The sequence below is a fragment of the Ochotona curzoniae genome, unplaced genomic scaffold, assembly GCF_017591425.1.
Source record: "Ochotona curzoniae isolate NIBS_2020 unplaced genomic scaffold, NIBS_Ocur_1.0 scaffold_4506, whole genome shotgun sequence".
Lineage (NCBI taxonomy): Eukaryota > Metazoa > Chordata > Mammalia > Lagomorpha > Ochotonidae > Ochotona > Ochotona curzoniae.
This window is the reverse complement of record NW_024467119.1, coordinates 26,794,417-26,820,470: the sequence shown is the minus strand read 5'-3', so window position 1 is coordinate 26,820,470 and position 26,054 is coordinate 26,794,417. Positions and strand designations below refer to the sequence as shown.

The 26,054-nt window shown below is 37.8% G+C and overlaps 1 protein-coding gene across 3 annotated transcripts in view; it reads right to left on the bottom strand.

Annotated features, from left to right (window-relative positions):
• The window catches only part of MAPK10 (mitogen-activated protein kinase 10), a 234,299-nt gene that overhangs the window by 87,684 nt on the left and 120,561 nt on the right, over positions 1–26,054 (bottom strand). For 2 of the 3 annotated variants that reach the window (XM_040967192.1, XM_040967191.1), the window contains exons 2-3: positions 21,997–22,068; positions 4,081–4,250 (exon numbers count right to left, since the gene is read on the bottom strand). In XM_040967192.1, coding sequence (XP_040823126.1) covers positions 4,081–4,250; positions 21,997–22,062 — 236 coding nt within the window. In that variant the 5' untranslated portion in view covers positions 22,063–22,068. Of the gene's footprint in view, positions 1–4,080; positions 4,251–21,996; positions 22,069–26,054 lie in introns of those variants that run through there. The other variant, XM_040967193.1, reaches the window with a different exon arrangement.

Sequence of the window (26,054 nt, the reverse complement as noted above, 5' to 3'; positions counted from 1 at the left end):
GAGTAAACAAGCAGATGGGAGCATTCATTCTTTCTCTCTTCTCTCTCCTTTCCCCTTCCCTTCTTCTTTCCTTTATGTCCCCTCTCTCTTCTGTCTCTCTGCTTCCCAACTAAAAATGAACAAATTAATTAAGGATAAGGACTGCCTCTGGCACATAGACATATGATCTTAAAGTGACATTTGCAAAACAATCTGATGACATTTCAGAAAAGCATCCAAAAATTAAGGGACACTAACAAAAGGCCAAACCTAGGAATTACAGTAGTTCCTAAAGGTACAGAAGGAGTAGCTACTTTGAAAGATATATTCAACAACAACAACAAAAAATCAATGACAATTTCCCCAGTATGGAGAAATAAAAGAGAAACCAAAATAGAATAAGAGAGAGAACCCTGTACAGATTCAATCAAAAGAAAGTCTCACCACAGCCCATCATAATCAGGCTCACTCTGACTGAAAAGGAGAAAAACACTTAAATATGCACACAAAAACATCAAATAACTCACAGAGGAACCCCAATCAGACACACAGACAGTTCTCAAAGAAAACCCGACAGGCCACACAAAATGGAGTAATATATTTGCAATCCTAGAAGACAAGATTACCATTGCAAAAAAAACACCCAGCAAAGCTTTTCTTTGTATTGCAAAATTAATTTTAAAAAAAAGTTCAAAGCAAACAAAACTAAAAGACCTCACCTCTGTGAGACCTGTCCTCCAATGCTGTTTGAAGATGTACTACAGACAGAAAAAAAGAATGACACGTATCAAAAGCCAAAGGGAAAAAGTGGAGAACATCTCAATAAAGCCAAAAAGAAAAACCTAAATCAAACAATAAGAAACCCAATGCTAAAATTATAGGACCAAATCATTACCTGACTACATTAACCCTGACTGCAAATGGCTTAAACTCATCATTCAAAAGACAAAGATTAGCAGACTGAATCAAAACAGGATGCATCTACCTTAGGCTACAAGGAAAGCATCCCCCCAACACGACATGTAGAAAGGACCAAAAAGGATATTCAAGGTTAATGGAAAGGAAAAATAAGCTCTTGTAAAATTTCAATGTCAGGTAATAGAGACATCCACATGAAAATTACTGAGCCAAAAAGGATACCACATAATAATGAAAGGATCCATATTGTAAGAAGAAATAAAAATAAGAAATGAATACACACCAAATCCACAGCATCTAGCTATGTGAATCAAATAGTAAGGGACATAAAGGAGATATATACCTCAAGTAATAGTGAGTGAATGTAGCACACTTCAACTTCAGTGGGTAGCCTACAAAAATGAGAAGCAGGATCCCCACCTGTCACCCTATACAAAACACAGCTACAAATGGAGCCAGGACCTAAATCTGCACCCAGAAAACCTCAAACTATTAGAAGAAAACATGGGCAAGATTTTGCAAGATATAGGCATTGGTAAAGTTTTAGAGAGTCACCAAAAAGCACAGGCACTCAAAGGTAAAGCAAACAAATGGGACTACATCAAAATAAGAAGCTTCTGCACAGCAAAGGAAACAATAGCAGAGGAAGAAGCAGCCAACAGAATGGGAGAAAAATCTTTGCACACTACACAACTGATAGAAGACTAATATCCAGCAATTACAAAGAGCTTCAGAAACTCAATGACAGCAATATTAAAAACCCTATGAAGAAATGGGTAAAGAAAATGAGCAGACATTTCTCAAAAGCACAAATTCAAATGCTAACATACATATGAAAAAATACTCAGACTCACAAGCTATTAGGGAAAACTGTATTGAGGTTCCACCCAACTCCAGTGAGAATGTCAGACATTCAGAAATCTACTAACAACACCTGCTGACCTGAATGTGGCATGTTGATAGGGGTATAGACTAGTGCAGCAAACTATAGAAATCAGTATGGAGAGTGCTCAGATAATTGAAAATTAATCTACCATATGACCCAGCTATTCCATTCCTGGGAATATATTCAAAGAAAATGACATCTGCATATGAGAAAGGGATCTGTAATTCTACATTTACAGCAGCACAATCTATAATTGCAAAGACATGGAAACAACCCAGATGTCCATCACAAGAGGAATGGATCGAGAAACTGTGATACATCTACCCTGTGGAATACTAGACCCCATTACAAAGAGTGAAATTCTATCATTTGCAACACAAAAGTACTAACTAGAGACCATAATGCTCAGGTCCATAAGTCAAATACCACACCTTCTTTTTGACATAAGCCACTTTCAGACAAAATGTAAAACAAATAGATATATACATAAATAAGTATATACTTTTATTCTTATAGATACACTGTATAATGGAGACTGTTGTACAAGGGCGTGAAAACACATTGCAGCAGGCATCTCTACTACTGAATAAAAGGATGACTTCCGGTGAAATAAATATAGCTTGACAATATGATACTAGAATGTCTACATTTGTCTATACCTATAAAGGCATAATGTACTTACATAGCAGAAGGTTTAACTTGCAACTTTTGCTAAAAGACTATATTACCATAGCAATATGGGTGAAATGGTGGGTGGAGAAAAAAGGGGAAAAGAATGAGGATGGCAAGGGGGGAATGCCTATATCTGCAAAATTGTACAAAGAAAAATCATAAAAATTTTTTAATGTTTATATTAAAAATGTTCATCAAATAACCTGATATATTTACTTTTGCAAATGTTTTCAAAAGCTAAATTAGATGTAAGTTTGTCATGATTTCAATGAACCACTGAAAAATTTTATAAAGGAACAGTTATTCAGGAGTCAAAAATCTTAAGATTTTGGAAACATCAAGCCAACCTTTTAAAAATATCATTTATCATAAGCCAGAACTCGAGTTTAAACAGTGAACTTTAAAAGGAACATTTGAGATAACATTCGTTTCTTGTTTATCAGGCTAGGCATTATTTGCTGTTTTTTGTTATAAAATATTCACTCATTATTATTGTAAAACATAAACAAAATTTTCTTAAAATATTAACAATAGCTAAAAACATGATTCTATGCGGTTCTCTTGATTTATTTATGATTCTTTTTATTTCTGATTTTCTTTTTTTTATCACAAAAGAATATCATAAGGCAAGATGCACATATTGCCAGCTAATGGCTTATAAATAACTGTGATACCCCTAATTTTATTTCTGCTTCAGCATAAATATATTTTTCTCCCCTGGTCATACTCTTTATCGCTGGGTTGGTTTTTTGGTTTTTTTTTTTATTATGTGATACAGTTTTATAGGCACTGGGATTCCCCCCACCACTGGGTTGGTTTTGAATGTTCGTTTTTTTTACATGTAAACACATTTCCTTAAAAAAAAGTCCCATCCCACTTCTTAGAATATATTCAAATGAATATATTCAAATGAATATATGCATATGAGAAAGCAACCCGAAACCCTGTACTTACAGTGTCACAATTCACAGTAGCAAACACATTGACTCAACCCAAATGCCTTCAACCAAGGAATGGAAAAAGAAATGGTGATATATTTCATCTACTCAATGGAATACCTCTTGGCCATAAGAAAGAATGAAAGTTTGCCATTTGCAACAAAATAGTCCTTTCTGGATACCATTATGCTTAGTAATGTAAACCAGTCCCAAAAGTACAGAAATCATATGCTTTCTCTGATATAAGATGGCCAATATGGAAAGATGTATATACATTTATATATAAATATATATATGTGTGTATGTATATTAATTCTATACATGAACTGTACAAGGGAGACTAGCATACTAGAACGGTACTGTACAGCATGAGTCTCTACTCCCTACTTCCTAATAAAAGTGTGTCTCCCAATGAAACTTTAAATACGCCTCTAAAATATAATACTAATTTTTCTACCTTTGCCTGTGTTTATCATGTCATGATACGTTTAAATGACAACAAAGCTCAACTAGTAACTTGTCCTCATGGAATATTTTCACTAGTGTGCTAATATGGGAGAAAATGGCAGGAGGGGAAAATAGGGAGGAGGGAAGGGTCGGGGAGGAATGAATCCCTGTTCCTGGAAAAAATATACTGTGGACAGCAATACTTTTTTTAAAAAAGTAACTTAACTTCATACTACTTACCAAACTATTCCCTGAGCCCCAGAGCCAATGGGCTTTAGATTCTGGTAGCGTTTCAGAACTGTGAAGGTTGAGTCCCCCACTTCCACACTGTAGAACTGGTTGTCCACTTTGCTTTTGCTCATGTTGTAATGTTTGGCAATATATGACACATCCACTTGTTTATCAAATCCCTGCCAAAAAAGCAGAACACCACACACATGACACAAGGAAACAAACACAGTGGTAATCAGATACACAGAAGTCTGTCCTTTTTATTAAATGTTCATTGATTTTCAAAAGCAGATGACTACTCTGTTAGTGATTGTTCATATTCTACCATTTTCTTCTAGTTCATACAGGTTACATATAAAAATGCAAGTGTGTGTATTCATGCACGCAGGGTTACCTGAAATAAAAGAAGTGGGGTGGAATACAAAGGAAACATTTTTTCAAAGTTAAACTGAATAAAATTTTAATCTCACAATCATTTCTAAAATATTGCCTTTTTTGGAGGAAACACCTGAGACTATCCTAGCCACTTCAGAGACCGGATACATGAGAAAGAGGCAACCACCACTCCTTCATCAGGAAGGACACAAGATCACACCCACAGCCCCTCAGAAATAAGAGAATGAAACTAGCATGTCGTTGTTCCTATTTGTTTATATTTATTTTATTTGAAACACGGAGAAGCGGGCGGAGTTCTTCCATCCTCTGGCTCACTCCACAGAACAGGAACCCACAACTCACACGTGGTTGGCAGGGATCTAAGTATCCGTGTTATCATCTCTGCCTTCCAAGATGCACATTATCGCAAAGTTATTTTAGAAACCAAAGAGCCAGGACTCAAACTAGGCATTCTGAACTGGGGATACAAGCCAGTCACTAAGCTTCTTTCCATGGTGTCAAAATGCCTGACCCCAGCATGCAGTTTTAACTGTTTCAGTTAGGTAAATTTCAGTTAAACAGTGTTGATTTCCTGTGTTCTTATTAATGCAAAACATAATGCCATTATCCTCTATTAGGCATTTAGAAAGTTTAGTTCCAATTAGTACTATTCTAAAATTCATGAGACTTTATTTTTTGAAACTTTATATTTAAATACCTCATTGTTGCAGTTTTATTTATTATTAATAGATCAACAATTAATGATATTTCATTACTGAAAACCATCTTAGAAATGTTTAGCCAAAATACTAGTTCATATATAATGTCCATGATTATTATTTATTCATTAATTATCCCATATCATATCTTGTGCTCCAAATAGCATGCATTCTATAAGAAGTGACTTTGCAGAATTTCATACAGCCCATTTCTAATAGTACACACTGATGAACATCAACCCAGCAGGCATCCTCTATTTCACTTTTAGCTTTTGTTTAGATTACATATACCCACACTTCCATGGATCTGTTCTTGATATCGGGAATTGAAAATTGAGTAACTCTAAGGCAATGGATCACCCCGTTGGAGGCAGTTAGGGATTTTGTGGTCATGTTTCAGAGCAATAAAGAATGTGAGACATGTCTCCCATCTATTTCCTTATCAAACGACATGGTTGTCCTATAATGAATGAGGCTTTCCCTTATAATGAGAATTTCCCACATACCTCACAATTTTTGAATATGCTAAAAAAGACTTAATTGGTGAAATGTCCGCTGCTGATGCTTTGAGCACAGAAGCTAAATCAAAGAAAGTTTTTATGACACATTCTAACTCTTCTGAAAATCTAATTGTCATGTAACATGAAAGTAAATGTAACCCTATTTGAATTCTGATTCTCTGTACTAGCCACAAAATTATTTTTCCAAGAAACCGTTTACATTTCATCTCTAAATTTAAAATTGAAATTAAAAGATAACCTGCAGAGCTGATGTTACATCACACTGACTGAACTGCTACCTGCAATGCCAGCGTGTTATGATCACTGGTTCCAGTCTCAGCCACACCACTTCCGATCCAGTGCCCTGCTAACATAACTGGGAAAAGCCAGAGGATGGCCTAAGCGCTTGAGAGTCTGTACCCACAGGGGAGATGAAAAAGAAGCTCCAGGCTCCTGGCTTCAGCCTGGCCCAGCCTCAGCCATTCTGACCATTTTGAGAGTGAAGCAACAGATGGAAGAATTCTCTCTCTCCCTCTCTTTCCCTCTTCATTCCACTGTAACTCTGTCTTTCAAATAAAATAAGTCTTTAAAAAAAAAAGACAACCTGGTTCTCTCCATGTGATCCACACAACATATGTAAAGGAAATAAGCAGAAAATAGTGTGAATATGAGTGGAAGATCTACAAGCCTTGTGCAAGTATCACAAGACTCCTAAAAGCTAAAAAAAATGTAAGTATGACTTGCCTGTGATTGGGTCAGATTGTAGCAGTGGTCAGAACAAAGGCATAACCTTTGACCCCAAAGGATAACATGGATCATCTAACCTGGGTGGGAAACTGAACATTCAGGTAAACTGTGAATGTGATAACTGAAGGACTGGAATTCAAGGCAGTGTCTGCAGAGCATAGAGCAGGAAATTAAACGAGACTGCTAAAAGCCATGGCATGACAAATGTACTTGGAAAAGCAGCAGGAGAATTTACAATTCAGACAATGGTGTGGACATGTACAGATTCAACATTAGTACCTAAGCAAGCTTCCCCTCAAACAGTAACAATTTGTACCTCTTTGGGCTTGGTTGTGGCTTTCCTAGCCATCGTCTCTTATTGCAAGTGAACCAATCTTTTAGCCCTCCTCTTTCAACATTTCAATTCATACGTAAATAAACCCAGAGAGTTTAATGACATGTCACTTACCTATCAGGTTTATGTTAAAAGATGTTCTACTTAACATTTACAAGAGTTCAACACAACAAACACAGCTGGTGTACATAGTATGTTGACAGGTTGCCTGGCACTGGAAAAATTAACTGTTCACCCAACCAAAAAAATAAAGTCTCTGTCTAGAATGGAGACCACCAAGCAAGCAAGCAATTGGAACATGAATAATCTCTTCAATAATGGAATGAAGAGAAGATGCTGGGAGGAAAAACGAGCCAGCAACTAACTGCTGGCATTCATTCATAGTCAATAATTCATTCCACTACTTTGTACAAAGCAACTACATGAAGAAAAGTCAGAGGTATAAAATTGCTAATGGAGGGAACACCTGATTTGTGTTTTCCCCCAAAAAACAATATCCATGACCTCCTTTCTTATTGGCTCACAAATGTGAGTGCACACTTGGAATGACTAGGAATACACACACACACTTTAGAAATACAGAATAAATGCAAACACTGGCCACAACACCCTAGGGACTCAGCTGCAAGTATCAGCACAGATCCTGAGTTTGTGTAAATTCTTTTGCTGCCCAGGTAATTATAATGAGAATCTGAGGATTTGCTCCCAGAGAGATGCTACGTACACCCTGAACAAGCATCCCCAAGGTCTACTTCCTAGGGCATCAATTGGCATCCCATCACCTGGAAAGGTGATACACGTGCAAACTCTCAGCCATAAGCTACACTTGTTGAATCAGGAACTCTGGGAATGGAAGCCAGTAATCTATGTTATAAACAACCCTCTCAAAATTCAGATGCATGTTGAGAACCACTCATGGGAGCGGAGGGATGGCAAAAAACACTGAGACATATAATACAGCTCTGCCTGAAATCATGGAAACGTTGCTGCATGGTAGAAATGACATGTCTGTATTTGCAACAGTTCTGTATTTGCATGTCTGTATTAGCACTTTTGGAACCTGCTAACTGACAAATTTCATTTCTCATGAGACGCATAAACTGCAAACCTGAGTCAAAATCAGAACACAAATAACCCAAAAGCTCAAAGTTAAATGTTTTAAAGACCTTCAATGTCTCCAAGAACTAAGAAAGTTTCTGCTATTTATACAGGTCAATAGGTGGCCAAGTGCTGTGACAAGTAAAATCATATCTCAGTAGATGCTCGAACTTCTGAGAAGAGCCAAGTACCATTTTCAGTTCGTACATGCAATGGGATTTTTCATGTAATGAAAGTGCTATATATGAGCGTGATGATGTTTGATACAGTAATTACATACACCACAGGGCTTAAACATCAATTTTAGCAATAAAAGAGTTTCCAGAGACAATACAAATTTTCTAAGTGAAATTTTTGGAGGGGACATTTGCTAAAATAAAACTTATTCAGTAATCTTTTTTTCCTCCATTCCCGAACATAAAAATTCTCACAATAAGACTTTTAAAAATCATCACTAAAAGATTTGCAAATTCATCCCACCCACACATGCATTTCAAATATCTTCTTTATACCTAGTTTTTGTGTCTGGTGAAATCTAAATATTAGAAGACACATTCTTAAATGGATCTTAAATGATCAGCAAAAATGCATTTTCAGGATTAGGTAAACAATAAGACATGGAAATAGCAGGGGGATTTTCTGGTACTGATATCATAACCAAAATTTGGAAGGTAAATATGCTGTGTTGAAGCATCTGCACTTGCCCCAGTTCCTGTGTGTACCCAAAACTTTCAAGTCTAAATTTTTTGAAAAGTTTAGAGCATATTTAACATTTAACAATGTAATTTATACTTCAATTTCTATGGAATCCTTCTTGTCACAACTGTGTCATGTAAATATAAATTTGTCTATATACAACATGCATATTATAAAAAATATTATTAATACTAAAATTACTTCAATCTGAATTTCTGAGTTCAAGTTAACTGATAGTTGGCACTTAAGCAGGAAAAATTCAAATATAGATGTGGAGAGGTCATGGTTGTGCAATAGGTTGAGGAGAGAACTTCTGAAATTTCAGCAGGATTTTAACATGAATTAGAATCTGCTGAGGGAGTGATAAAACATGAGTTTCTGAGCTCCCCTGCAAAGCTTCTGACTCAGTGGGAGCAGAGGAAGGGCCCTAAAACAGCATATCAAACAGGTCTGTATCTTGAGAGCCGCTAAGCTAGAGCCCAGTTAGAACGTACGAGAAATCTCCTTTCAAAGACAGCTGAGGAGGCAATGCAGACCAAGTAAACAAGGGATGCTGATGCTAACACTGAAGTCCTGGTGACCCTCCTAAGACAGTCACCACCTTCAGGACCCAGATGCTCCGCAGACGGATTCTCCCATCTGCTTGGTTCGGTACGGTGCCCGACCAACGTTCTTCTCAGTTTCTGAAGATGAATTTTGAAAATTGTGTGGGTGTGTGTACACAATTTGGGAAGAATATTTGAAATTCGTAAGGATTTATAGACTTATAAATGTTTATCAAAATGGAAAGTAAAGAAAATCAATGTGCTGATTAAGAATAATTAGGAAGGAATAGTACTTTTTTAAATAAAAGGTTCACTTATTTTTATTGGAAAGTCAGATACACAGAGAGAAGGAAGGAGAATCAGAGTTAGAAACACCTTCCATCCACTGGATACTTCTCCGAGCAGCAGCAATGGCTGGAGCCAAACCAGTACAAAGTCAGAAGGCAGGAGCCTCCTCCTGGTCGCCTATGCAGGTTCAAGGTCCCCAGACTCTGAGCCATCCTCTACTACCTCCCAGGCAACAAGTAGGGAGCAGGATGGGAAGTGGAACAGCTGGAACACAAACCAACACCCATATGGGATCCTGGTGCAAGCAAGGCAAGCACTTAGCCACTAGGCTATCGCTTTGGGCCCAGCATTGCATGTTTTTAAAAATTAGAAATCATGGGCCCAGCGCTGTAGCCTAGGGGCTAAAGTCTTCACTCAGCATACGCCAGAATCCCATATGGGTGCCAGTTCATATTTCAGCAGCCTGCTTCCCATCCAGCTTCCTGCTTGTGGCCTGGGAAAGCAGTAGAGGATGCCCCAAAGGCTTGGGATCCTGCATCTGCGTGGGAGATTCGGAAGAAGTTCCTGGCTCCTAGCTTCTGGCTTCAGTTTGGCTCAGCTCTGGCCATTGTGACCACTTGGAGAGTGAATCAACAGATCTTCCTCTCTGTATATCTGACTTTGCAATAAAAATAAGTACATCTTTAGAAAAAAAAAATTGGAAATCACCGGGGTAGAAGTGACAGTGCAGCACACTACTCCTCTGTGTGCTGAGGCACCAGCTCGCATCCCAGCTGCTCCAGCTCCCATCCTGCTCCTGCTTATGGCCTAGGAAAACAGCGAAGTATGGCCTTAGGCCTTGGGACTCTGCTGCCACGTGGGTGACCCGGAAGGAGCTCCTGACCCCCAGGTTCAGATCGTCTCAGCTCTGTCTTTTGTGGACATTCAAGAAGCAAACCTGCAGAGGGAGGACCTTCTCTCTCCAATCTCCTCTCTCTCTAAATCTGCCTTTCAAATGAAAACAAATGGATCTTTAAAGAAATGGCAAATCGTGAGACCTTTTGAAGGTTAGTAGGGCTCCAATAACCCTAGTTTTTACAACCATCTACTCTGCTGACTCAAACTGCTTTTACATGTCATTATCCATTGAACATTAACTTTACATTGAAATTATTCAACAGCTATTAGTTGGTAATCAAATTTCGTTTGTGAAAATTCACAGTGAACTTATTTCCTGCCCATGCTCCATCTACCAAAACAAGCTAGATCACTGTGGACCACAGACATTGTGGTAGGCAGGAAGGAAAGGTGAGCATAACCTGCTCTGTCCAAGGCCTGAGTGCTGTGATCTGCAACAAAGGCCTCAGGCAAAGACTTCCCAGCATCCATTTATCACTGGCCTACGGAGGGAATTTTGGGTAGAAAAAATACCCCACATGATTATTCTTAACCTGCATGTACCAGAGCCTGACTGCACTTTTCTCAAAGATAATAACCCATCTTTAGAAGCACTCCACCTTCATTTTCATTCTCAAACAGCAGGCCCATGTTAAAGCAAGTCAGTTTCTCAGCAGGAAACCTTGATGCTTAAGAGTTTGCAGGGGTTAAGCTTTCTTAGCTTCTTTTGAGTGATATTACTGAAAATAGCAGTGGGCTAGGATTAGTTCTGCATCTAACAGCTCTGATACCTTGAACAAACGAATTTATTTTTTCATTCATTTATAATTTAGGTCCAGTATGGTTCCATAAAGTATTTCTATAGCTCCCTATAAGAGATACAGAAAAAATAAATCTTCAAATTGAGTTTTAAGAATAAATGTGAAGGGCCCGGCACAATGGCTCAACTGACTAATACTCCCCTTGCAAGTGCTAAGCACCCAGATGGCGGTTTATGTCCCAGCTGGCCCATTTTCAATCCAGCCCCCTGTTTGTGGCCAGGGAGAAAGCTGCAGAGGATGGTCCAAAGTATTGGGACTCTACACCGATGTGGAAGACCCAAAAGAGGCTTTTGGTTCTTAACTTTAGATCAACTCAACTCTGGTTGTTGCAGCCATTTGGGGAGTGAATTAGCAGATGGAAGATCTTTCTCTCTGTCTCTCCTTCTGTCCATAAATCTTTCTAATAAAAATAAATATTACAAAAAAAAGAAAAAGTGTTAAACAAAGAAGGCTGGCAGGCAACAGTTTTACCAGAATTAAGTTGTGAATATTTAGTGGATTGAGTGTAAAACTAAGTGCATGCTTCTAGAAAGCCAAAGGGGAAAAAAAATTACAACAAAACTACAGTGAGTGTCAAGTTTTGACTAAATTTATAAAAATATTTCATAAATTCACAGAAAGGAAATTTTCCCTAGCATTGAATTTAAAGAGGATATATTTGATAGTTCAATAAACCTGGAATAAACCTATATGCCATAGATATTAGTCAAAGACACAGAGGTATGTTTTTTGCGATTTCCTATATAATCCAAGAGTGGGGAAAGATGAGCCAGTAGTAACGCTTACCTCCTTTATATGTATTCTGTATTCTAGATAAGGAAAGTGGAATGCCAAGCTATTAATTGGCTCAAAATAGTACAACTAGTAGTTGGTGATACGAAAAGCCATAAAGTACAGATTATCCAACTTTAAAACATGTATTGTTTTTTGACTAAGTCATGTTCCAGTTTGGTTAAAATAATTTAGAAAATTGATGTAGTTTTCTCATGATAATTTCAGCTACAGTTTAAAAAGCATAGAAAATACAGAGTAATGAATTAATAATATGACTTCCTCTATATACTTTTCATTTATCAGCTGTTTCAGCATAGAGGTGGAACTCACAAGCAATGGTACATTCAAGGTTAAAACTGACAATCCTGTGTTGGTGATGGATTTGTACACCTTCCACGAAGCTTAAAAGGCTAAATTCTATTCAGTTGTTAAATAGTTATTGAGCACCTACTGCGTGTTACGTGTTATTGAAGGTGCTGTAATATAAAATTGGTCTGTTTCCATAGGAAATATAAGATGAATTAGGGACAAAAGTCACCTCCAGGAAATAAGTCAACCTATTTGAAATTCCATTATTTTTGCTATTTGGATACCAAAACCCATCTGTCAAAAGCTGTGATCCTGTTTTTGACAGAAATGGTATTGAAGTATTTATTCTCAAAGTTATGACCAGCCAACAGAATTGCTTCACGATAACCACTTTCAAAACTGTTGTGTAAAGTCAGCAGAAACAAGGGCCAGTTGCTCTGTTTGCTGTGGCACAAAGATGCATGCTCAATTCATTTTATATCCGAATCAAATTATTTGCAGAGGAGTTTCAAAGAGAGAGATCTGAAACAATAATAGCTAATGTCACTTGGGATCAGATTTTGTTCTGTGTGGGGCACATTTCCCACACCCTGTTTCTTAAAGTGTCACTCTCTGAAGAGGATTACATTTCCCTTGACAGAGATGCTATTACTCTGTGAAACCAATGGCTTATAACAGATCAATCATACAGCAAAAACTTGACCTTAAGTTATGTTTAATCATCATTTTCAATTATATGAAAGAAACCTAAAACAGTAAGTAGTGTTAGAGCTTGTGCCTGCCTGCTGTTTATGCAGAAACAAAGAAAACCAGTACTGCTTGCATACCCATGAAACACCAAGCTATTAATATCAAACACTGTATTGCATCCAGAAAAATCACTGATTGTAGGAACCTGAACTCTGATTTTGCAAAAGAGAAAACTTATACCAAATTTTTCAGCAGAAAGTTAAAAATCACCTTTTCATCAGTCTGGCTTAAAAAACTTGCCGTGCCAGACCAAAGATGGACTCCTAGTGAAACAGATGAAATATCCTAACAGGATGCTGCACTCTTCGACATTGTGCATGCCCACAATGTCCATGCCTACGATGTCGGTAATATTAGAAGGGAAATTATTGGGTGGGGGGCAGGAAGGGAACTTGGAGAGGGAGATGAGAAATCCCAGAGTCTATGTAACTGTATCATTTAAAAGATAACAGAAACCTCTCTATGAGATATTGGGCAAGTTCTTTATATAAAGTTTTGGCTTATTTATTTATGAAATGAAGATAATGACTTACTTCTGATTAGTCATGTTAATTAAGATAATCTATGTACAACTCTCAGCATGTTACAAACTTCTAAGAAAAATCTGTTTATCTTTAATTATCATCACTGATACTGAAAAGCTATAGAACGTTTAAAGACAAAAAGTTAATTAGCAGTTTGACAAAAGTTGACCTAATTTCTAAGCATAGTGCCACTGCAAGCAAGTGCAAACATTGCTATAAGACCCACATGTAGCCAAAATAATTTCAGAGCTGTCAGTTAACAAACTATGATTTCTGTGTTTTTGCTCGTGGCAAAAACCATGCCCCACAAATATCCATGAGCTCCTCTACATTTCCCAGCTTCCTCTTGGTTGTGTTAGGGCCATCTGACTTGCCTTGGCCCATGATGAACAAGCAGAAAACCCAGGTGTCACTTAAAGGGAATTAAACAGTTATGTGCTTCCACAAGACACAATCCCCACACTCTGGTGTCTGTTCAAACACATCGCCGCCAAGCAGGGACCCACACTCCTGGGTCACCAGAGAGAGGAAAGCACCTGAGACCAGGAGCTGCAATGTGCGTGACAGGGAGAGAACTTCTGTCCTGACACATCTGAGGATTGGAATCTATAATCACTGCAGCCTGACTTCCACTCAAAAATGTGTATTTTTGTCTCACAATAGGCACTGAGAACATAGAGCTGCTGTCCTCATTATGCTTTTGTGAAAGTGTGCCTTAGAAGATATAACCTGGGGCCCAGCACAGTGGCCTAGCGGCTAAAGTCCTCGCCTTGAACCTGCTGGGATCCCATATGCATGCCAGTTCTAATCCCAGCAGCCCCATTTCCAATCCAGCTCCCTGCCTGTGGCCTGGGAAAGCAGTTGAGAATGGACCAAAGCCTTGGGATATTGCGTCCACGTGGGAGACCTGGAAGAAGTTCCTGGCTCCTGGCTTCAGATTGGCACAGCACCAACCGTTGTGGTCATTTAGGGAGTGAATCATCAGACAGAATATCTTCCTCTATGTTTCTTCTCCTCTCTGTATATCTGACTTTGCAATAAAAATAAATAAATCTTTAAAAAAAAAAGAAGATATAACTTGGAGTGGTGATTTTTTTCTCAATGACTCTAAATGAATCTCACAAAACTATACCTCTTTTGATCTACATATTTCCAATTTGTCTAGACTAACAAAAAAAGGACTGTGAAATAGGAAATAAGTGATGTTTTGCAATCAAAACAGGGGGAAAAAATCCAGGTAAAAAGTAATAGATAATAGAGAAGGAAATAATTTCTTAGCACAGGAATAAAAGGTGGGGTTGCTTCACAAGGAGACTAAAAAGCCGCTAGGAATCGGAATACTCTGGTGTGTTATTCTGATCATGTCAACATCTGCAAAATGTGCTCCTTAGTTTAAAATCACAGCTTTTCCAATGCCTGGAAACTGGAAATTAAATATCTGCTTCTATATCCACAGTAAAGTAATTCCTAAAGCTTCCATAATTTATATTGCTGCCATTCTGTCAGGTGTACAATCTTTAAACTGATTCCAAAGCTTAGATGTGCACATTCTCTAGGTGCTGGTTTTCATCGCTTTGGATGCATATTTTTGTAGAAGCTTACACTTTTTGGATGGGAGAACGTGTTAGATATATTTGAGACCAAATAAGCATTTACATTTAGAGATGATTATCCAAACAAGAGTTGAATGACATAGCCAGAATGGAAATGGTTTTAGAACTCAAGAAGTGTTCATTCTTCTTTGCCCACTGAATAATACAGCCTGTGTTAATTGCGTCCCCAACTCTCTGGGAAACACTTGTGTAGAACAGCCTACAACATTGCTTAACTATATCCAAGCCTCCTATTGGAAAAGCAAAAGGATTTAAAAAGTGTGCATAAAGAATTTGATGATTATCTGGCAACGCAATACACACAAACATGGAATGCACAGTATTTCTCTTGAAGTCTATGATTGCTGACCACAGTGCATCAAAAATCAGATAATTCTGGTATATTTTGCAGCACATTTATTTTGAAAAGTGTAATAATTTTATTTAATGTGATTACTACCTCAATCATAACCAAGCAAAAAATATCAACACATTTACATTCCTGATAGGCCCATTCAACAAGAGACCAGGATCAAATATTTTTCTGACCCAAGCAAATCCAGTATCATTGGTTCACTCAATTGAAACAGTAGGCAAAGTGGCTTTATTACTGATCTTAACCTTTACACCTTCAAATTTCATGCTACTTAATGTTAAGTGACCGTACTAAACCCACTAACTGAAAAAACTAACATATTAGGAAAATATTCCCAGGGTACAAAGCAGAAATCTAGCATTAAATTTATCCTTATGAAATGTTTCCTAACATTTTTTCATGTTGCCACTCAGATACAAATCTGCTGCATTTCGCTCAACAATAAAAATAGGCAGACAGTTATCACAGTGGCATATAAATCTCTGATTTATTTAAAAATGCAAAATGTGTTATGCTTTATGACAAAAATAATTATTCAGAGGCCCGGCACAGTGACCTAGTGGCTAACGTCCTCTCCTTGAAAATGCCAGGATCTCATTTGGGCCCTGGTTCTAATCCTGGCAGCACCATTTCCCATCCAGCTCCCTGCCTGTGGCCTGGGAAAGCAGTCGAGGCTGAACTACCTGGATTCAAGTGTTAACTCTACTACCAATTACACTTCCTGCTAATCCACAAGCCGGAAGGAAACAGATGACAGCACCTGTGATTGGGTCCCTGCCATTGATATGGGAGAAGTGGACTGAGTTCCAAGCTCTTGGCTTTTTCTGGCCCAGCACCAACTGTTACCAATGAGGGACTGAACCAAGGCATGAGAATTTTGTCTCTCTTACTTGGATTCTTTCTTCTCTCAAATACACACTTGTTTTTTTCATTCAAAAAGGGACTTATAATGGTTAAAACTTCCAATTTCAGAATAAAGCAAATGGAGTCTGCCTTCTCTAGATTATGAAGAAAATTTGACAAGATCAAATGAAAAAGAATAGATTTATTTTTCTTTCACCTTATGATAGCTTGACAAATTATAATTGTGTCTGTTTACAGGGCAGAAAGTGATGCTATTAGACACTATACAGAATGATTAAATCTAGTTAAGTACCATGTCCATTTCCTCAAATACTTGCTATTTACTTCTACTATCTAACAGTAACATATTACCCTTATACCAAAACATTTTCACCTATAGTAAGCATTCCGTATTCTGGAAAAATGCTATTGCTAGAATTCTCTGACTCATTACTGCTTCCCTCCAAGGTTTTAACCTGGAGAAGAGCATTTGTTCATAAACTTACCATTCTCTATGGTGTGAGAGAGTAAGTAGGACTATAGGCGTGTCATTCAGCCTGTTTCTCTAGTTTCTATACGTTCCAAGAACATGCTACAAATACTCAGGCAGGATATGCTGAATAAACGAATGATGAAGTCAACAATCAATTAGTGAATGAGTAAATGCTTCGCTGACAACAAGATATAAGAACCTGCACCATAAAGATTCAGTCATGAAAAAATCAGTTTTAACAGACTTGCTCTATTTCTAGTGCTATCTGAATTTGTGATTTGTAGATTAATTTATTTAAAACCTCTACATGCCGGACTGTCTCAAAATCAGGAAATTAGTTAAAATTACTCATAACTCAAGCATCAGTAAATATTTAAAGAGAACAATGTGTTGCCAACTGCTAGAAAAATGTTGGGTTGATACTGATTTGTGATTAGCACAAATAATTAAAACACACTTAAGGCTATTAATAAACACTAGTGAAGTGGGAATATGTTGAGGAATTGATTTGATTTCCAAAAGCTAGCAAATGATTTCTACTTGATGTTTTTACACTAAGATTTATTTTCCCCGGTTTCACTCAAAGGGCATCTGTTGCACGTTTACTAGATATGGATGAACTTTCACTCCAGAACACAAGAATCTAGCAGGACACATCACCTCCCAGCCCCCAGAGCACAACCAGGACCGACCTGTCTTCACAAAGCCTTGTACTGGATTTTTGAAACAACTGTAACAAAATAAATAGTAATAATAAAATAAATAGCTATTTTAAGAGGTCATTAAAACTCATGTTTTTAAAATGATTTGATTTAAAACTAACATCAAAATGATCACATATAACATGCATATTTTCCACTGTTAGATACTTTTAGGCAGTTTTGCTTGCTATCTTCTGTGATCCCAGAGACAATAATCAAAAAAATTGAAAATATAACGTAAAAGACACAAAGCTAGACTCAGGAGACCTGGATTCTTAACTACACTTGACTGCTAATCAAGTGTTGGCAGGTTACTTAAGATCTTTGACTATGGTCAGTGGCGGCAGGAAATTGGGTTCCACTGGCCCTGCAGATGATCAGCTTAAACATACTGGCATGGAAAAGATCTGGGAGATGTCCCATGAAATGATGAGCTCCTGGAGGACACAGGCTGAGAGCAAAGCCCAAATGGCAATTCTGCATCTAAAAATAAATCCACTGCTTCCTTTAAACAGCTGGAGAAATAAATGAGGCAGAGAGCTAAAGGAAAAAGAAAATGTTAGTCTCAAATAAAAATGCTCTGATTCACAAATGGAAATATTCTGCTTGCTATAACAGTTTTAGTCTTCGTTTTCATGAGAGAGAATATGTATGCCTATTTTGTGTGTCAGAAATTCACAGTAAGCAAGAAAACTCAGAGCCAACACTGGAGGTCCGTGCTCTGTTTCTCCAACTGCTTCATCTTAGGCCTTCTCTTTAAAAATAAACCTGCATCTACATCCACGTGCTGCGATCTGATTTTTAAAATAACGGTCAACTAACAAAACTCCTTTTTTATTATTATTATTGAAAAAAAACCTAGATTTTTCAGATTCTTATATTGAAAACTTTTGAGGTTCAAATTTAACCTTGAAATATACAAAACATGAACTTACGTTTTTTGCTTGTGAAATTTTTCTGCGGGTTGTTATTGCACATTTTTGTGGAGTAGTGTGTTATTCCATTATATATACAAAACCAGTCATTAATATTTACATTGCCCTAAATACATTTCTCTTAAATTTTTCATTAATACAAAAAGGTATCTATTCCTAGGATACAATGTGCTATCAATACATGCATGAGTATGCAATGTATATTGATCAAATAATTTGACATTTTATCTCCTTAATATGGCTTTGACATCTTCAAATTCCTCTCTTCCAGTTATTCATAAGTGCATAATAGGTTACTACAAACTATAGTTTCATCATTGTGATATAAAATCCCAGAATTTGTTGCTTCCATTGAAACCTGTTTTGGTTACTTTAAGTGCAAATGCGCATGGCACATGCCCAGGACAGTGGAAGCTAAGGAAATGACTCATAAACATGACAGCTTGCTAATGATAGGGTTCAGATTTTCAAACCTAAAAATGCAGGCCTGCTCATCTTGCACCAGAGCAAGATCAAAGCTGCGCTGATTATATGAGCAAAAGGTATACCATTCACTCGTTAAGCAAATATTTGATGACAGCATACCCTATATCACAAACTCTCATGATTATTGTAGTAAAACAATGAAGTAGGCACAAAATCCATCCCAGCACTGTCCTGGTAAATGTTGCATAACTTTTTGGGAAGGGAACTCTCTACAGAACTCACTCGTTTCTGTAATGCAAATACTCGTACCATGACAGATTTCCATCATTGAACTTCACGTTGGAAAGAGTTGTGCACAAACAAAAATCTATGCGAGATGGCTACAGTAAGACAATGGAAAAACTCCTGCAAGCTGCATTCCAGTGTGGAGAGAGAAGTAACAGAAAATCGGCAGCATCTATTGGATGGTGGGTACTCAAAGGATTGTGAAAGGAGAAAGGGAAGGGCTCAGAAGTTACACATCCAGGAGATATATTAAACAAAACAGTAAGGAAAGACTCCCTCAGGAAACATTTTTAACAAGACTCTGCAGAGGATGAAGGAGGAGATGCTTTATACAGCAGAGAGACAGTATTTAAGATAAAAGGCTTCAATGGGGCTAAATAATAAATGTTTCAACCTTTATGATGGCTTATATCAAGGGAGATGGGAAGGTTTTAAAAGGTTCTTCAGGGCCCGGTGCGGTGGCGCAAGTGGTTAAGGTCCTCGCCTTGCACGCCCTGGATCCCATATGGGCGCCGGTTCTATCCCAAAGGCCCACTTCCCTTCCAGCTTCCTGTCTGTGGCCCGGGAAAGCAGTCGAGGACAGCCCAAAGCTTTGGGACCCTGCACCCGCGTGGGAGACCCGGAAGAGGCTCCTGGCTCCGGATTGGCATAGCACTGGCCCGTTGCGCTCACTTGGGGAGTGAATCATCGGATGGAAGATCTTCCTGTCTCTCCTCTCTGTATATCCGCCTTTCCAATAAAAAAAATAATAAAAATAAATCTTAAAAAAAAAAAGGTTCCTCAAAGATTTTGTTTTCTTATTTTTAATCTAGGTGTGATAAGATCTCATTCCTGTTTTTCTAAGGTCACTCCTGTAGATGATGGGCTGAGATCAAGCCATGTTCCAACAGGTGGAACGCATATAATAATCCAGTTAAGAGATAAAGGTTTTTAGGATCAAGTGGTAGCAGAGAGAATAATGAGGACTAGCGAGCATCCAATTATGGTGATAGTATGAATGTACAGTGAACAAAACGTGCTGAGATATCAAACAGGAGCTGTAGTCCAAACCTCAGGCATTTTGTTTTCACTGGAAGGAGAGCATTAGCAGTTACTGAATTGGAATAGTTGATGAAAACAATTTTGGAAGATCAGAATTGGGTTTCAGAATATGTATGGCTTGACACGTCTGTTTGACAACTAAGTGGAGATACTAATGGGTACTTAGTTACTTGATTCCAGTTTCACAGAGAAATTTGGGATGGAGATATGTGAGTATTCCAGATACTGATAATATTTAAAGCATAGAACTCAGGGGGAGCCGCATTAGAGTGAATGCACACTTATTTAAAATGTGGTTATTCATTTAATATTCACATGTTCTAACAATTTTCAAGTACAAACCCATTGAATTCTCACAACATTTCTAATATGTCAGTATTTTTTCCCTTTCATAAATAAGGAAAAATCACACAGACATAGTGTAAGTTATTCAAGGTTACAAGTTGATGGCTATTCAGAGCCAGATTCTATTGCCTGTGACATGGAAAAACCTGGTTAAGCCACCACTTGTGACTACAGATTTCAATGTTGATTCAAGTACCAGCTGCTCCAGTTCCTGTCCAGCTCCCTCAGGAGGTGCCTGGGAAAGCAGCAAATGGTGGCCCATGTGCCTGGCTCCCTTCCACCCTTGAGGGAGATCCAGATGACCATTTGGGTAATGAACCAGCAGATGGAAAATACTTCTCCCTCCCTCTCTTCCTTTCCATTTTCTTCACCTTCTTTCTCTTGTTTATCTGTTTGCCTTTCTAAATAAATAATTTTTTAAGAGAGTAGACTTGGAATTTCATACCAAGGCTACCCAGATGCAACATGTCTTACTGAACATGCTATCTTAAGGCCCGAGGCTTCAGTCACTCCAACATGCAGAGGTTGGGGAGGTGAAGCACATCAGTAAATGTCACTCATAACACACACCACATTTTACTTCTCCATAGAAACGCTAATAATTCTCCAGGAGAGTAGATGATAAAGATCTACAAAGCACATCCAAGACAATGCTTTGTTTTCCTTCATACTTTTCTACAACAATACCTATTAATTCCAGAGTTGTAGAAGCATTATTAACATAAGGGAAACAGCAGAATTCCTTTTGATAACTGGTTGAAATGGGCAGGTGTCGTTCTCACAACACAGCTCAGTGAGAGAGTACGATGGCAATCACTACAGAGAGAATTGAAGTCAAACTCTCTGATTGAAATAGAAACGGAGCTAACGTATAATTTATTATCCCAACTGAAGCAATTCTTGAGGGTGAAATGGAACACTATTGATTTTACTACCTGCTGTAAACAACCTGCAGTTTGGAGCCTACACAGCCTGCTCCTCAAGCACAGAGCTTATAAGAGCATGAACAGGCAGGTATCTTATCAGGCAGCCATTGTTGCTGTTTCTTACAAGTAAACAGGTTTAATTTTTCTTTTGTGTTCAGTGTATTCAACTAACTTTTGGTCAATACTGCCCATCAGAAAAAAAAAAAAAAACCTGAGCACCACCTGTATGTTACTATAGGTAGGCATTGTGACTACCCTGTGAGGGCTCATCATTTCATAGGATGCGAAATAATAAATAAACTTGAGCTATTTTGATGGTTAAAATTCCATATCAGGACCTTGAAAAGACATACTGAAAACTGAAAGTACAAGTGAAACTTAGTAAATAAACCCTTAACACAGTGAATACTACATAATCATTCAAAGATATTTGTCTTCATTCTTTCCTAATTTATATCATCTAGTAAATAAAAAATTTAAGTTTCTACTTCATACACTGCATTTAATGTCACATATAAATTACTGAAGAATAAACGTAAAACAGAATGGCAAATGGAAATACAAGGGAATATACTGTACCTTGTTTTACCTGTAAGGAACACACACCTGACAAAAGGCAATTTTCACATCCAAGGTTGGTTCACTGCAGTAGTATAAGAAATGGAGGCTCATAAATACCTGCAAGGAAAACGGAGCACGAATCTCAAATCACTAATTTTTCATTATTAATGGGAGAAATTTTAACATCATTTGAATGACTCACAAGATGTTACATATAGTATATAGTCAGCACAATCCTTTATCAGAACTTAACTTTTGTTAAGCTTTCAGTACTTTTCCCAATTATGGACATTAAATAAGAAAGTTTAAAATGTTCTTTCCTCTATGACAGCCAACTTTCAATAGTAACAATGTCAGTTACCTATAATAACATTCTATCTCCTAGGATTTCACCATAATCTTGAAGATTAAGTATAAGAAAATGAATGTATCTAATTATTAATTAAAGTGAAGTACATCCTATTGTATAGACCCTTCAGTTTAAAACAAAACTCAAACATAAGCTCAAAATGACATATGAAAGGATGTTTACACAGAATAAAGGTTAGAATAAAGGGTTAGAATTCAGAATATCAGTATAGATAAGTTTTTCAAACATGATGATGAGTGTGTAAAAGGCAACAGAGGGCATGCAGATTAACAGTAAAAATGTTAAGATATAGAAAAATATAATATATTCTACATTGTAAATATAAAACAAGTCAAGAAAACTGGCCACTGCACTAATTTATATTTAATGTTAGTGGGAGATCCAAAGATCTTATATGATTTTCTGCATGTTTTCAATATTTCATAATTTTGTCAAGTTTTCAGGAAACAAGTGTCTAATAGCGGTAATGCCAAATTAAGTGTGGGATTATTTGGGGGATACTGCAGTGCCATCACAGATACCAAACCCAAACCTATTTCATTCAATCAGGCATACTTCATGGAATGTCTGTAGATGCAAACCACAACTTTGTGAGGTTCATCTATTTTAAAATCAGTTTCGACCTGACTTCCATTTCTGGTAATGTAATTGGCTAGATCTCCTCAAAACTACCCTTGGTGCATAACGCCCGAAGAAGTTAAACAAAATACACAAAGCATCATTTAGAAGGGATAGGTAGGCTGCCAGGAGGAAAATAAAAACTCTGAGAAGCTGACAACAATGTGGAAGGAAGCATGAGGAGAAGTAAATGAGCTGCTATTTGTCCCAGGGCCATCTGCTGAAGTCCGAGGGTGAGAACACTCATTTCCAAAGAACACGCTTGGAGCAGAAGGAGCAAAGCTGGATCCTTGTATGGGGGGAAGTTATGATAAAGACCTCGCAGCAGAGTGCTCCACAGGGAGTTTCAAACAAACTTTGGGAAGAAACGAAACAATACACAAAGTCTGAATAAAGTGATGTTGAAATTACACTTTCTGAGCAATTTTTTTTCAATTTAAGGGAAAACGAAAGGACAAGACATATGTAGGATCTTCCTGAAGCTCAGCAGGATGGATGGGAGATGAAATTGCATCACCAACACTAAGATTTATTATGTGCATGCCATAAGGAAAGATATATGAGATTCTTGCAAAGAGAGACTCTTGATTAATAGAGAGCCCAAAAGCAGGCATATAAAAACACAGAAATCTGATGATGCTAAGGCTGCATTTGCTGAGCTCTTGCCAAAGAAGAAATCAGGCATTAAATAGTGCAGAGACAATTGGCCACTTGCTTGGTCAGAAAAAAAAGGGGGAAAAAAATGGAGCTTCATGTTGGGAGACAATTCTTTTTGGACTTCTTGCATTTGTTTGTGCATCTTGCAAATAAAAGCACTGAGTAACCAGCCAACAGGTTTGAAGAATAGAGTATTTCCTTCCAGAGCAAAGCACAAGTTTGATTACCACAAAGATGAAGTGTAGGTCTAAATCCAGATGTGCTTACTATCTGTTATAAAAGATTTGGGCTCCCTAGGCACAAGGTTTCTTTTGTACAATTCAACCCACTGTGTTACTGTGTTTGAAGTAGTCACCTGACCTTAGTTGTACCACCCTAGGAGGCCTGGGACCAAAGGAACTGGCATGAATACTTATACTCTAATTGCCATCATTGCTGTGAATAATAAAAACCTTTGTATCTGATCTGGCATCTTGGGATTTTCTACCAGAAACCATGAAACTGTGGCAGGAAAATCTTATGATTGTGTAAGTCTGGTAACATCAATACTCTCCAAGGTTCTTGACAACCCTAATCTCATATTGCACAGAGAAAATAATTATGATTATTTGAAGATGCAAGAAAGGTGCCAGTGCTGAGACATAGTAGGTTAATGTGCTACCTACCTGTAACTCCAGCATTCCATATAAGCACCCATTCAAGTCGTGGCTGCTCCACTTATGATCCAGACCCCTAATGCTCCTAGACAAGCAGCAGATGTTCCAAGCAAGTGGTTGGGATTCTGCCAACCCTGTCAGAAACCCAGATGGTCTTCCATACTCCCAGCTTCAGCGCGGCCCAGCCCAAGCCATTTCAGACATTTGGAGAATGAACGAGTAAAGATCTCTCTCTATTTCTTTTTCTGTATCTCTCTGTAACTCTGTCTTTCAAATAAATAAAATATTTTTTAATAAAATTAAAATTTAGGAAAGAAAGAGCTTTAAATATTAAAAAAGAAAATACAGATGAATGAGAAATATGTAATAAATAACATGGATATTGCTCACAGTTATTGTTAAAGTGAACTATATTAAATTGAACAATGTCTGTTTATAAAAACATATACTAATTAGAGTTTAGTAAGTAAGCCACAAAATTATTAAATATATTTGAAAATTTATCCAAAACACATATTCTTAAAAAACAGCAAAGAAAAAAAAAATGACAGAGCCCAAGGGAACAACTAAGCAAAAAAAAAAAAAAAAAAAAAAAAAGAGGGAGATATTTTACAGAATATAAAAGAACCCATGAATATATGTGTGAATTAAAATCACTATGAGATACTATTTTATACTCATAAAATTATGAAAAATGGAAAAGGATGATAATATTCAGTATTTGCTTGTTGGTTAACCAGACAGGAACGTATGCCAGTGAGAAGTATAAAGCTGAACGGAATTTAGGGAGAAAAAGGTTATGGTTGGTTTGCAAAGGTTGTGCATTGCCTGCAATCCGGTAACTCAACATTTTCACATTAGAGAAACTCTTCTGTGTTTTGCTATCAGGTCACATGTACAATAGAGTTCATAAAAATGTTTTTGCAGCAGTAGAATAAACAAATGACGGAAGCAAAAACTGATGATCAGGCATTTGGCACAGCAGTTGAGATGCTGCAGGGGGACTCCCACATTCTGTGTGAAGCCCCCGCTCCACTACCAATTCCAATTTCTTGCTGACACATCCTCTGAGAGGCAGCAGGTGTGATGAGCCAAGTAGTATGGTCACTGCCACTCAGAGGGGAAACCTGCAGACTCGGACTTTGGCCTGACCCATCCCTATGTGTTAAAGGAATTTGGGAGTATATCAAAAGAAAATTATATTCTAATTTTCATTTCTCTCTCTCTCCGTGTGTGTGTGTGTGTGTGTGTGTGTGGTACTAGCTAGAGTTAGCAGAAAGTCACAATGGGAGATACCATAACCATGACTGCAATTCTGAGTGACATGTGGAATCCCAGGCCCACCCAGATGACAGCAATACCAGCATAGGACCAAGGCTGGCATGGCGTGCTTGTGGCCTGAGGATGCTGCAGCTAGACACAGTTGACAATACAAGTCATTCTGTCCTGGGCTGCCTGTCTCCACCAGACGGGGGGTCCAGAGACTATCCCTGGCACTGACCAGGGGGATAGGGACTGTCTGCGTTTTCCTCACTTAGAATTTCAGGGGTATGTCACTAAATTCACTAAGTTCCAAAACAAGTATATTTCCCTGCCCTACTTCCTAGTAGATGGAATTTTTCCCTATGCTGTACTGCTTGCATTTGGGGAAAGATTAGTGATGGAAGCCTTTAGGTTGCCAGGCAAATACAGTTCCGAGGCTCTGTCTGCAGACACTGTTTGGCCAGGAACAAAGGTCATAGGTGAGAATTACTAGTTTCAAGTCAAACCCCATGCTGAGGATCCATCCCCTCTCCAGGCGG